At 38.3% G+C, this 14,871-nt stretch overlaps 1 protein-coding gene across 1 annotated transcript; it reads right to left on the bottom strand.

The window, feature by feature from the left end:
• Nucleotides 1-5,384: 5,384 nt before the first annotated feature.
• Nucleotides 5,385-11,911, bottom strand: LOC139724877 (WASH complex subunit 1-like). Its single transcript, XM_071635998.1, has 6 exons — nt 11,868-11,911; nt 9,743-10,383; nt 8,956-9,167; nt 7,806-8,198; nt 7,096-7,260; nt 5,385-6,185 (listed from the first exon to the last, which is right to left on the bottom strand). The coding sequence occupies exons 2-6, from the start codon at nt 10,264-10,266 to the stop codon at nt 6,007-6,009; spliced, it is 1,473 nt and encodes a 490-aa protein (XP_071492099.1). The 5' UTR covers nt 10,267-10,383; nt 11,868-11,911; the 3' UTR covers nt 5,385-6,006.
• Nucleotides 11,912-14,871: the final 2,960 nt, after the last annotated feature.

The following is a 14,871-nucleotide window of genomic DNA, read 5'->3' as shown; positions in this document are numbered from 1 at the left end:
CCAGCTTTCCTCATCTTCTTGGTCTCATTTCCTTGGTGATACATGATTTTTATATTACCGTGAAATCGAGTTTGCAAAGACAGAATTTAGAACTTTGACATCAATGATATATGCAGTTTGTACAGCATAAAAACAAAAGGAAGAATATGGATCCATTTGCACATCTGATATCATGGTTGATATCGTCGGTTAGAGTAGGCAACTGTCTCAAGCAACGAAGCTGGATTATATGCTGTATTGTTCAAACATAGATTCAACTCAATATTGACTGCATGACTTCGATACTCCAAGCTCTGGGGTTCTTCCAAACTTGTCTTTCACGTCTACATCAGAAAGAGAATGCTTCCATTTGCAATCTTGATCATCATTGCTTGCTTGTCTAATGGTTGGAGCATGTTCCAAAATGCAGCTTGATTTTTTTTTCATTTATTTATTTATTATTGTTATTATTATTATTTTTTTTTTTTTTTGGCAGAATCAAATCATGACATTGAGCTCTCTGTACCGTATTGGTGTACAAACATTGCTAGATACTGTGTTAATGGTAACTCTTAACTTGCCCCTTTTCTAACAGCAATTGGACATAGAGATTACTGTATGGTACAGTAGTATAGACAATGAATGATAACAATATCATGAAGGATCATTGTACACTAAAAAATCAGGGTGTAACTTCACACTAGGTTTCTTGAAAAGTTTGTGTGTAGTAGAATTATTCCATCATCTAAATCTCTTTTTTACTTATTCTTGAAATAGATTGTTAAATATGTGGGTCCAGCTTGTTATGGACTGCCCTCAGCAGATGAAACAGCATAGGCCTATATCAGGGGCCCTGGTCATGAAGAGGTGTGCATACATTGTGAATTGTAGGGCGTGCAATCACTGTATGACAGCAGCCTGGAAACAACCAATTAAAGAAGGCTTTTTAAGTCGTTGAAGCAATAGCTGCACAACTCTGTGAAACAGGCCCATATATCATTCTATGAAAAATACACAAGATGAAGGTGCATGATAATTTCAAGTCACTTTTGAAGTTGTCTCATATTTGATAAAAACAGGACTGCATATTACAAAGAATCTGAAATCTTTATTGCTATATTTTCATTGTTGTTTGGGATGGGATTATGTAGCTTAGGTTACTAATATACACATATACAATCAAGTGATCTGTGAACATTTGCCATAATGTGAATATGCCTTGATGCAATTATTGTGTAGTATGTGGGGATATACATATATAATATCTGGGATATGCATTGAAGCAGAGAAAGACAGTTTAAATAGGATCATTTATTCCATTTTCTGTGTCCATAACAAGCCGAGTGATTCATTTGTGAGCTTTTAAATGTGTGATTAGTATGGCACAGGTGTATTTAAAAGGAGTAACAAACTTCTGAAGCATGTGTCATTACATAAATGAAAGGGGAAAAAATCTAGTGCATAATCACACCTGCTGTAAAGAGCAGCAGTTCTTGCTGTGTATGATGTCATGTTTTGCCTACTTGCCAAATATTTAAGATCAGTGTCCATTTGCAACTCAATACAACAAGAAAATATTCCTAAAAAAAACTCACAGCTTCAACTGAATGAGGCATTTTAGAACATCTCAAAGTTTTGATGTTCTGTTATTACATATCAGCCATTTTGTCAATAAGTATAAATGTGTTTGTTGTGATAGGCAGTGTGTTAGACTACATGTACTGTTCTTCATCATAACACTCGATCCCCCCCCCCTTGTATCCACCTTCAGTATACCTCTTTGAGAACCTGTGTACATATAATATATGCATTGTACTATGCCAACTCACTGCTGCAGCATTGCTAGTAAGTGAAGCAGTACTGTAAGTGCAGGGTCGTATGAAAGTTTTAATTTAGTACCATGTGACGAGTCCATCACAATCCCCAAATGTCGGAATTCACAGCTGCCCTGTAATTGACCAAATGCGTAGAATTGAGAATAGATTGTACAATATCAGGTGAGGTGCATTTTTGTTTACCGACCTTAACTTGGGCATAGCCACTCTTCTGATTTTTTTTTTTTTTTTTGTCTTGATTTTCTCAGGTATGGAGTACACAATGGTAACTGTCTCCACTTGAGATATCAAATCAGATTCTATCTTGCCATTGCCATGTATTTTTTTTATTTTTTTTAATTATTGTTTTATGATTTTTGTGGTATCCGATTACACATACATGGCTAAAGTTAATTATCTTTTTTAAGCTTATAGTCAAGTTATGTCATATATTTCTATCTGAAATCTTGGGGACAAGATATACCAGTTTGTCACCCCCCCCCCCAAAAAAAAAAAAAAAAAAAAAATGGAAAAAAAAGGAGAAAGAAATGACGCGAGATGTTCAACTCCCAATTCCTAAATTAAGTTAGCAAAACTGGATCCTACTTGTAGTTGCATAAGCGATCAGATCATACATAAGTCAGAAAATCAAACATAAGTTTCTTAATACTCAATTCTGATTGGCTGATACCTGAATTAAGTTTGATTTTGTGACTTATGTTTGATTGCATCTATTTATGCACCAGGGTCATGATCAGCAGTTTATTGTCAATGTCAAAGTTTTGGACATTTCTTGTGCTGCAGCTACCTCAAAAGTTTGGACTATCTGTGGACAATCACAGGCTGCAAGGGGCTTAAAGTTTTTGTTAAAATTTTTGTTGTTACTATGAAAACATTAATTCCAACAAGTGCAAGTATTCCTAAATATCTGACAAATCCATGAAGAAATAAATAAACAAAAGCTCTGAGTTTGTGAAACAAGACATGTCATAATTACCTGCTTGAATCACCAAGGAAGAATTTGATTCTTCAAAAAAATGAATGTTTCAGGAAGTGTGTAAGACATGTACTCAAATATTTTGAATTAATGATGTGTGATGTTTACATTTATATATTTAGGCTTGAATCTGGGCAGACAGAGGCTGTGTTTACATTTACATATTTAGGCTTGAATCTGGGCAAACAGAGGCTGTGTTCTCTTCTTTTTTTTTTGTTATTGCATACTTTGTGTACGACAGAGTTATGCATAGTACATCACTAATGTCTGAAGTTTATTAGGAGTTTTGTACAATTTTCTGTGTATCTTTTGTAATATGAGAATTGTAATAAATGTACAATGTACAACCATACATGCAATGACTATAGCAATTTCATATTTAAGCAATTTATCGCCTTACAATATTTCTTCACAATATGTTTTGTACAACAATCATGAAATTGATAGAGAATACGACAGATAATATGCATGAATTACTGATTCAACTTTTGATATTGAAATAAGGTTTCTTCGGTTGCATATACATGTTCATGTACCACTTAACACCACTGCTTCTGTGTTCTTTTTAAAAAAAAAATGAGAAAAAGACCCCGAAATGCATACAGCAAAACATCCACACATCCAACATAACTCTGAAATGGATCTGCCAGATACATTAAATTAAGACACATGGGAGACATGGGTTTTTTTCTTCCTCTTCATTTGCACTTGATAGCAATTATATATTTTCAATGAAGAATATATCATGTCTGAGACTAGTTATGATACAAGCCAATCAACATCTGATATATTTTTTTATGCCGACTGTACAAGCGGCTCATTCAGTGATAGCTGAATACATACGGCCAATTCAGTGCAAACACAAACAAACAAATTAGCTACATCTGGTTACCTAACGACTACTATATCTAACTAAAATCTGCTTCAGAGATGCTAAGCTACAGATGTCGGGCAATGCATTTGATTCCATCTGACATTTTTGGATGACAAACAGGTCATATTTATCATAATTTGACAAAATGGTTCAACAACTGCCCTAAACCACGACTGTATTCATCATCTACGTCTGAACAGGAATAATTGTCTCAGGTCATTGTCCATGGATACTTTATGGAGGAATTTTAGTGTCACATAGGATAGGTTTCAGGGAATCAAAAGGTAAATGGGAGACTGAGGGGTCATTGTCCTTTAACCCGTTGAGGACGGTATGATTTTGCTACAACACGAATTTCCCATAGACGCTTGCAGGAGTATACTTGGGACTCGTCCTCAATGGGTTAACGACCTTTTCATTTCCTATTCACCATCTCTTCTGTTTTCAATCGGGAGACAAGAGCACCAATAATCCTTGGGACTGTAGCACCAAAGATATTCCAATGCATGGACAGTAATCGAGGTCTGTGCCCAGTCTTCCATCTACCAACTACATATTTGACACTGCAATTACTAGTGGCTAATCACTGCAAGGAAACAACCTGCCTCATAAATGAAATTGCTGCTTTTCTGCTTTAGCAGTATGCCCACATGCTCAGCGCCCTACTTTCTTTTTTCATTTCCTTATCTTTTCTCCCTCTCTTTTTTTTTTTTTTTTTTTTTTTTTTGGCATGTCTACATATATCTATTTTATTTTTGAAGTTTCTTTTGTAGTTAACCAAGAAACATTTTTTGTTTGTTTTCTATTTTGGGTAAATTTTACTTGTTTTTCAATTGAACTCTTGTCATGTTTACACATCTGTAAACATTTATTTTGTTACACGACAAAGAACCAAACTGCCATCACTAACTCAAGAAAGAACTTCACACCTGGCCAGCAATTTCACTCTTCCTAACTATATCAGGCATGATTTTTCTTTTCTTCACATTATGATATAATCTGTATTGCACTTAACATAATCCATACTTTCATTGGCCCAAGTTGAATGTGATGCCTGTCATATGCTCCCTTTCTGTGCTTTGAGTGCCAATGGCACAAAAAAACTCCATAGTGCTGTATACGCTGTCAAAGTCCCTCTGGCACAGAAAGGGTTAAAGATTAATTAAATTCCTGATGTCATACATTTCACTGGCTTATTCATCCTGTGACAATGCATACAACATTGAATAGAACTCCATTCTTTTTTTGCTTTCATTTCTTTTGTCTTTAAGAATACCTTAACACACAACTCTTTGCACAAACCAATGCTTCCAGGTGCAGTGCAACACAATATGCACATGGAGAATCATTTGTGCATGCAAAGCACCAAAAGAGTCAAGGAAATTTCAGCAAAAAAAAAAAAAAAAAAATCAGATTTTCATGAAATCTCACATAAACTGATACTGTGCTTTATTTTCCAGTGGGCACATCTCCTGGCTCGCCTTCTTTCCTGAAACTATTAGCTTGGTGAACAGGGATTACATCATCCCTCTGTTCCCATCTGCAACTTCTTGGTCTTGATCTTGGGACAGTGACATTGTAATGCCTGAGTAAGTTGTCCAAATGTAAATGAGAGTCAAGGGAGTTATATTTGCGGGGGGGGGGGGGGGGGGGGGGGGGGGGGGGGGGCAGCAAGGAGTTCGGAAATTAACCATACTGCTGGTGAAATGGCTTGGAAAGTTACAATAAAATGTGAGGGAACAAAAGGGCTTGAGCATATATACAACATTTTCCCATGTAATGATTTAATGGGTGGTGGTACATCCCCCAGTTTCAAACTAGCACAATAATTTGGATCACCTCAGTTGACCACAAAATCATTGAAATGAACTAGGTTGATAGTAGACTGTGCTAAAAAAAAAAAGCTTGCAAATGACATTTGGAGATGTTATTTTAGTGAGTTTTGTGCATACACATGTTCTTGTGTTACTATCATGTGTGCGTTACTACGTACATAGCACCTGCTGGCTGCAGCAACATGCACATGCAAATTACTGTGCTATTTCAAATTGTGGTGCCTAACCAGCAAAATGAACTTCCTGATGGAAAAAAAAATCTTGCTCCAATGTAGGATTTGGTTTACATTAACGATAGTTCATATTAATGCATTGGTCTGGTGCTACCGTGCAAATTGCTGTGACGATAATTATCACATGAATTTAGGCATACAAACTAGAGTCATTTAATGCATTGGATGAGTCCATGAGATTGGAACACTGAGAAAGGAGAGACTTTAAAATCGCTGCCACGACCGGAAAACATGTAAACATTTGTGACACGCCGCGCACGGCTTTCTTGTTGCCTTAATCCCAGTCATCGTCGTCATCTCCGCCGCTTCCCCCGCCGGGAGGTCTTGGGGGCGGGGGAATCATGTTGGCCAGGCGGTCCATGGCATTGCCCTTGGACGGGGGCGGCTGGTTGATGGCAGGGAGGCCGTCTTGGGTCTTGTTACTCCCGCTTCCACTCCCTCCTCCGCCGCCACCTAAAGACAGGGATGGAGAATGAAAATTCTAGATGTAAACACTGCCATTCATGACTTCCATGCCGCATTTCAGGCACAAAATTGTCTTCTTTTTCTACTGAATTCACCACTGACTTTCCAAGTTTGACAAGCAGGACATATTTTATTGAAAAATCATTTCTAACTTGTAAAAACCCAAGTAAAGACTCTTAAATATGTGAAGTATACAACATAAAATTACACCAAAACCCAGATTCAAAATTCATCCATGTGGTAGAAAACCAAACAAGGCTGCATTGCATGATGCACTAATGTTGGATAAAGCATATCTGCATGTACATGTATGTCCAACAAAGTGAATTGTTTGTCTCACACATTATTTTTTGCTTGTTCGAAAACAATACACAATGCACACTAAAATACACAGAAAGCTTGAAAGAGAGCAATTCTAGCATTGTCCAACTACCCTGATTTATGTTTTGTCCGTTTGAAATCTGCAGTATCTGTGTCTCTCTGGACTTGAAAGCTCACCCCAGCTTTAGTTACAAATAACATTGTACAAAGAGACCTTCAAAACACGACGCCATGAACAAGAAACACCTAAAGCTGTTGGCTGGCTTCTTTGCAGTAATGTTAGCAATAGAAATTGCATCATCTACTACAACTGTAACTGTGTCAACTACAGGCAGAATACTTGGCATTCCCAGCTTGCGATGATAGTCAAAACAAGTTCTGTGTCTGTCCATAGCCAGTTTATAGTAAAACTAACATGATAGCTTAACAGGTAAAGGACTGCTTAAGTTATTTATGGCAGAGGGGACTGTTTGAGCATGGTGATGATGGGGGGAGGGAGGAGGGGGTGGGGTTCATGGTAACTCATGTAACAACACACTGATTTGGCTGTCATACGACAGACATAGCTGTCACTCACCTCCACCTCCCTGCTTGTTGCCAGAGATACCTCTCCTCCTCATGGCCAGCATGTTGGTCAGGTCCGACAACAGATCACCGCCTCCCGAGGGCGGCGCCTGCTCCTTCTCCCTCTTCCGGTCCTTCTTCCGGTCCCTCACACTCTTCTTCAGGTTCTTGACACCACCTGGTAATGCAGAATTCATATGGGTGATGTTTATTGATCTTCATTTGCTGAGTATATTCGGAAAACCTCGACTTGACTAGCACAGGCCTGCTAGAAAAGAATTTCCATCAGCACATATGTGCACCAAAGATTGTCGGCAAAATTCAACTCTGGTCGAGATACTTCGGCTGCATGTGTGCTGTGTAGAAAGCTGTGCATAATTCATCACAGGGATTTCCAAATTTATTCACGTTGGGCCAACCTTCCCATTACCCATTCTCCCCCTACTATAATGTCTTTCAGAATCATCTACATCTGCAACATCTTTTGAATTTAGTTACTAGGATAGGATAGTATATGAAGACGCTGCTGTAGTGTGCTGCTGTGCATCTTTGTCATGCTAATAAAATCAGTCATATATATCTTGTATCATTAATATCAAACATAAATCATATGACTGGTTATTCTTCCTACACGAATATTGATATGGTTCATTTCAATATCATGCATATTACATGTTAGTCGTCCAGTCACATTTTTGTAACTGTGCAAGACAGACAACCCACCTGCATTTCTGATGGACGCCAGAAGATCAGATCGTGCACCACTGGGCTCTGCCAATGCAGGAGGCAGGGTGGAGGCAGTGCCACCACTACCTCCTGCTCCTGCCCCTCCTCCTCCTCCAGTCTCCACTGCCACTGGGGGCGGTGGCGGGGGTGGAGGCGGGGCAGCAGCTGCATCTGGTGGTGGGGGCGGAGGGGGTGGGGGTGGGGCGGATGCATCCATTCCAGGAGGCATGATGGCAGGCACGCTGGAGGAGCCCTCCGGACCTGGCAGGGCCGGGAGGTTACTGGGCTGGGAGGAGATGACGCTTGGTAGCTCAGGGATGTTTGCACCGGGTAGCGAGGGGGCAATAGAACTCTCCTGATCTCCACTAAAGATGATGTCATCAGCAATGCCTGTCATGAACAGAAAGGAGAGAAAAATATTTTTACTTTTTTTTCTTTCTGTCAGGTAAGTGATACACCCCAATCTCAGAGAAATACACATACTTCTATGTGCAAGTCATACAGTCAGGAGTGACCTCGACTTTACATTTATGTAATATAACCAAATATCCAACCTGAGAAGAAGGAACATACTTAAAAACAAGAAAGTAAATAATAAATAAACAAAATCATATAGTCTCAAACAAACAGCTATAGCGAAAACAACAACAACAAAACTATGGATACATGCACATTTGATATGAGTTGTTCTACTGATGTTAGTCTGGATAATGCACATCCTGGCTCAATGGCATACTAGGTGATACAGACTAACACATGACTTGTACAGATCTCACGTGAAAAACAATAGTGGGGTGCATGAAAGGAAAGGGACTACTTGCTGAGTATCACATTGAATTTACGGTTATAACATAATATGGAAGGGAGCATGTCAAATCATCTAAGAGCAACAGGCAAATGCATTAGGCACAACAGACAATACACACGGACATTTTCACACATGACACATGCACATCCATATTCTAATCAGAATACTCTGAAGGAGTCAAAGAAATAAATCTCCTTTCAATAAAGGGCTACTTTTACATCATTTGAAGTTAGTCAATACACATAAGGAGCCACTGTTTTTCTTTCTCTTCTATGTTTTGTTTTTGCTTGTTTGTTTGTTTGTTTGTTTTTCTGGTGTTTCGTAGAGTCCTAGACCAACCTGGCAGGTCTGGAAGGAAGCTCGGCACATCGATGTCGGGAACCTCCCCAAGGTGGGGCACGTAGAAGAAGTTGTCGCTGGTCATGCGCTCGATCTGCTCCCGCTGGAGGATGGAGGTTGGCGCCTGCCCCATCTCCTCCTGCTCCTCCTCAATGGCCTTGCGCGTCTTGGTGACCGCACCCAGCGGGTCGATCATCACATACTTCTTGTACCTGCAATGAAAAATACAATGGAGGCTGTCAGTGCATGATTGCTCTTATTGTGACAGCCCAATTTAACAACTCTGTTTCATACATCCTCTATGTTCACAACTTCTCTTTCTTTTTTCTGTCCGTTCCTTTGTGTTTTGTTTTGTCTTTTGTCTTTTGTTTTTTGGCGATTTATATCTATAAATACAGGAAGTACTGGTGTATTTTATGCAATACACATTTTGAAGATGTGCTTTACATGTGATACTTTTCAAGCCGGTATGTTGAACCTCTATTTCCATGCGTTGAACTATGAAAATCTAATGCCACATTTGAATGTTGTCTCACTGTTCTTAGAAGTGTCTGTAAAAGTTCTGCATACTAGCCACATTCCTAAAATAAGCTAAAATAAGCTCCAACTTTCAAGGAGAAATTAATGTTCACCTGGGTTGCTACAACTGTTAATGATGAGATTATATTTACATGTTCTGTGAAACACAGGATTTGATATAACCACATTATCTCTTGCAGACACTCTTTATACAAAAAAACAACAACAAACAAACAAACACAAAACAAAATGCAAGTTGCGCACTCACGGGTTCTCACTGGTGTTGAAGAGTAGCAGCGATGTCACAGAAGCAATGTTCCTTGGAAGTCCGCCAAGGCCTTCCCACGTGTTCTCCCCATCTTTATCCTTCTTACGCACATTGAGCTGCACATTGTAAAACTGCAGTTTCTCCTTCAATGCTCGACTGTCCAAAGTTTGGTGTTTGCTGGACAGTTTACGCGAAGGCCTAGGTATCGAGGAGAGTTCTGTATCTCCGCTGAAGACAGATTTATACATGTCCTTCTTGTCTGGAGCCGGGTACTTCGCGCTCGAGAACACCTTGATCGCTTTCCGACTGTTCTTGATTTTGTCAACCCGCAGCTGTGCGACATCGAGCCTCTTGTTGATCTCGGTCAGACGTTCTTGATTTTCTGTGACCCTGGACTCGATGCGCTCAAAAACATCGTTTGAGATTCTCTCCAGATACTCGAGCGTGTCTGCGATCTGGTGAATGGTCTCTTCCCGCCTGAGGTCTGGCTGGATGATCGGAATGTTGTAAACCTGGCCCGGCATCCTGCTTTTCAGGTTTTTCCTCTACTACCTCTGCATTTGATGTCAAAAGTTTCCAAATGATGCTTCCTGGTCTCCTCTCTTTGGCTACATCAGTGGCAAGTCATCAGAACAAAACACCTGCAAGTAAAAATGATAGTGTTTGTGAGACTACCCGACACAGTGTTTACACCTGGACAGTTACAATTGAAATAAAAGCATTTTGGGCACACAATGGAACTAGCAATAATCCTATTCTGGATGAGGATAGACAATGTGCAGCATATTGTATGCGATGAAAATGATAGCAAAAATTGTTAAGTATGCCTCAGATCATATCATATCAGCAACAGTGTTATTAGTGACTTTAAAACAATGTATGCTGCCTCAAAATTTACTGCCTTTGAAAAAGGATGTCTGGGTAGAGTACTGACAGTTGATAGACTCAATAGACTCCACAAATAACCCATAAAAAGATGTGATCTTTGTTTGGGTCACTACAAGACTAATCCACAGTTGCAAAATACTTATTTTGACAATTTCTCACTTCACATAGATGATGAAGTGATTATACCTATTTATGTTAAATTTTTCTTTAGTCACGAGTTTTATGAACAAATTATCCTGACAATTTCATTGGCTGCACTAATCTCTTTTCCTCATGAGCAATTTACAGTTAAATTTAGATATTTTAAATTCAATGTAAGTGAACAGGGATATGCATGGAAACTCAAACTCTCATGTATATGTTGGCTACTGAATTTTGAAAGTCTCTAACACAAACAGACTCTATGACTATGGATATGGTATGGACTAGTAACAAGTATAGTAGTATAAATTCATATGGCCCATGGTCATGAAGGTTCTTAGACTCAGAGGGCAATTTAAACTGAAGAGACTTGTGACTGCCTGCACAATTGTCAATTCACAAAGAAGTCATGTTCATGTTCATAAACATTGTGAACTGCTGACTGTCCAAAAGAGAATAAGTGGACTTACAGAGGAAGGAAAAGGGGTGATAATTGGAAAGGCATTTACATTGTTCACCTTTGGAAGCAAAAAGAGGTACGGTATGTCGGTAGGCAGACAGGAAGTTGAAGGGAGAGGGTCGAATCAGGATCACGACAGAAACTTATGAGGGCCCAGAGAAAAAGCCCTTTTGTTTCAACAAATATGAGTAATTGCAAGCTAAAACGTTGCCCAAGGAGGTAGATAATAGACTTACTAATTTCTCAATTAAGCATAGCATGCATTGGTCGATTTGTGGACGAAAGATGTGTCGATTTACAGTCGAATAATTGAGGATTCACAAAGTATAGGCCTACACTGTTAAACACAGCCACTATTCGAAGTGATACGCACACGACCAGCGATACATGCAGCGTAGAGCACTGATCCAGCCAAGAGCCACGGGAAGCGGGCCCGTGTATAACGTGCCATCTGCACTGCATACAATCGGACCTGTGTACAAGGTGCAATGTTACACAGCAATCGCACTCCCTACAATTGAAGTTTGCAGACAATTTCCGTGTATTCATAGCGTGTTTACAATGTTACAACATGGTCAGGTTAATTTACTTTAAGATAGGTGAATGATTACAGAAAAATAGTATAATTTTACTTACTGATCGTTCTCACTCTGTTCTGGTCATGAGACATACAGGGTGGTTTCCGGAGATAATGGAACGATTCATTTGAACACAGGGGGGATCAACAGAGGAAAGGCGACGTGCAGCGCAGGGGCCTGACTACAAGGCCAGGGGGGCGGATCCATCACCGAAGACGACCATACATTTTGAGCTCGAGAGAGATTTGTAATATAATAATGCTCCTTGCTAGGAGATGAAAATGAATACAAATCATACACTTTAAGACATTCCACAATATAAAATGAGTTTGCAAACTCATTTCTAGAATGAGGGGTCTCCTCTCTCTAGTGAACAAAATGAGGAAACAAAGGTGAACATCTATACATTCAAGAAAAAAGAAAGAAAGAAAGTGAATGTTTTTCATGTTCATAATTATTTCTCACAAAAAGTTTAGATAAAAATCAAGGTACAAAAGTAAAAATTGCAGAAATTGACATTTTGTCATTCATTTGAAAATGCCCTTCAAGGTAGCAATGATATAGCAAAAGACCAATTTAACGCAATGAGAAACATGAATGAAATATATACTAGTACACTGTAGCAAAAATACGTTGTTGTTCTCTTTATTATCTCTTTATGTCCCCTAACAAAACATATTGGGAAAGGGGAAAAATTAAGTTTGGTTTTTTTTTTTTTGTCAACTCGAACTTCAAATGGCGTAGGAAGCAAGCCCCAAAGGTGATCAAATGGACATAATTTCTTTGTTTCATTCTGTTAATCTAGGAATTTAAGAATTCATGAGACAATTAATTCAAGAACGGAATATTGTTTTCAACTTTCCACATTTAAAATATCATTTCAAATTTCTACTATTTTTGGCAATCATATCGCTTCTTCTCTATTATCATTTGAATTTGGGTTTGAGAGAAAATTTTTAATTTTCCTCAGTTATTTTAAGCCTTTTATTATCTTTAGGGATTACAAAGACACTATAGAGATCATAGGTTTATATTCGCAGATTAATTCGTGTTTCTTATTGAGTTGAATTTGTTTTTTGTTCTCATTGTTATATGGAAGAGCACTCATGCATGAAAGACAACTTGCTCATTTTTGCAATTTTTACCTTTGTGCCGTGGAAGACAAAAACGAATGTGCATGTTCACTCATGCGTAAAGTTTCCCTGTTTATTAACCTTCCAGGTTGATAGCCAATGAAATTACCTTTAACATGGTATAAGGAAAATATGTAGCCAAATATTACCATTATGAGAAAATTAATAAGAACTTGAAAAAGTGTTTACTTTCTTTTCTTTTCTTTTTTTTGCTGAACGTATTAATAAACATGTTCCGATGATATAGTTTTGCAAGTTCCAGGAAAAGGGTACCACGACATGTCATTTGTAATCACTATAATTATAGTAATAATTATAACTATGTATGTAGTTATAATAACAATACACTGCAGCATGTGCAGATCAGTAAAACTACAGGTAAAATTTGTTTCAAGCATCAAGGAAGTTGCTGCTTTTAAAAAAAAAGGGGGGGGGGAGAAAAGGAAAGTTGGGATATAAAGTTGTAGAAAATGTCCTAGCAAAGCACACTGCAAATTCTTTGCAATCCATTCATATATATATATATATATATATATATATATATATACAATGCACTTCATTGTCACCTGAACTGTCATATTGTGTGTGTAAACGTGCCGTATATATATATAATTATAAGACTTAAACTGGTTCTCGATGTTACTTAGCACACACTGAATGCTCGTTTCGTGACTGCAGTAAATCAAAGACTCTCAGAGTCATCGCTATCTGAAGGAAAAAATCACACACAATATGACAAACTGCAATATTCCTGTATATAAAAATATACGAAGTAAAGTACAACCAAAGTATAAAAAGTAAAGTTCGTGTTATTTATATACACGTATTGACATTTTGGTTTTTTTAAGTACTCTAAGTCGTAATTACACTTTGATGAGAACTTTGTTGATTTGCCATAAATTATATCATCAATTCAAGGTACGAACAAAGTGAAACTGAAGCTGAAACTGAAACACACTGTGTGTTGTTTAATATAATTTGCAATAATAACCACTCCTCCTTTCCTTCTGATTTCTTGTCGCTGCTGCTGCTGCTGTTGTTGTTGTTGTTGTTATTGTTGCCAAACTGTTCACTGTATACCTGACGTTAGAGCCTTGTGATGAGTCAGTCTATATGGTCATCCATTAGACTTGCTTCTTTCCATGATCGTGTTCAGAATGCCTTTGAATTACTGTGCGCATACACTTCCAAGATCTAGATGCAAAGATCAGCATCAAAGTCATTTTCGAAAAGGTCAACAAAGACAAGCAGCTTGCTTGCGTATCAGGGCAATTACCCCCCCCCCCCCCCCCCCCCCCCCTCTCCCCGGACCACCCCGGCTAAATGCTGGTTAGTGATAAGGTAAAAGAGTAAAGATTTTAGGGTTAGGGTTAGAGTTAGAGTTAAGGTTAGGGTTAGAACTAGGTTCAGGATTAGGATTAGGATTGGGGCTAGGGTTAGGGGAAGGGTCTGCAGGATATGGGGTAATTGTCCATGTGGGGTAATTGCCCTATAGACCCGCTTGCTCGATGTGGTTTGGTTCGGGTTTCCTGACCTATCAAAAACTATAACAAAGGCAAAGAACAGAATTTGCTGATCAATTGAGAGTCTTCATCTATTTATCCTACATTAATTATGTTCTCACTTTTTATAAAAATGGTTGGAATTGCTACTGATGATAATTAACTCTTTCAAGAGGCCTTCCTGACATAGACAAGAAAAAAAGTCGAGTATCATTATATGATTTTGCATTTATATTACTAACGAGTGAACTGAATAACCTGCATGATTGAGGAAAGTCGTAGGTCTTCAGGGATAATCATTCCTAACTTCGAATACAGTGATAATGCTGCCTAAATAATGTAAGGGGAATAATATCACTGCAAATGTAGAATGTTTCACTCTCATTTATTCTTTTATCATAAAAATATATCATATTACAATCGACAA

This window comes from Diadema antillarum, unplaced genomic scaffold (genome assembly GCF_040938485.1).
Source record: "Diadema antillarum isolate AM-2024a unplaced genomic scaffold, OU_Dant_1.0 seq00000002_RagTag, whole genome shotgun sequence".
Taxonomy (NCBI): Eukaryota; Metazoa; Echinodermata; class Echinoidea; order Diadematoida; family Diadematidae; genus Diadema; species Diadema antillarum.
The sequence above is the reverse complement of the archived record's forward strand: the minus strand, read 5'-3'. Positions and strand labels throughout refer to the sequence as shown.

Coding starts and splice junctions, on each gene's coding strand:
- LOC139724877 (XM_071635998.1), bottom strand. CDS start 10,266: ATGCCGGGCCAGGTTTACAACATTCCGATCATCCAGCCAGACCTCAGG. Junction 7,261..7,805: donor GGCGTCCATCAGAAATGCAG/GTGGGTTGTCTG, acceptor CTGCATTACCAG/GTGGTGTCAAGAACCTGAAG. Junction 6,186..7,095: donor CAACAAGCAGGGAGGTGGAG/GTGAGTGACAGC, acceptor CCCTGTCTTTAG/GTGGCGGCGGAGGAGGGAGT.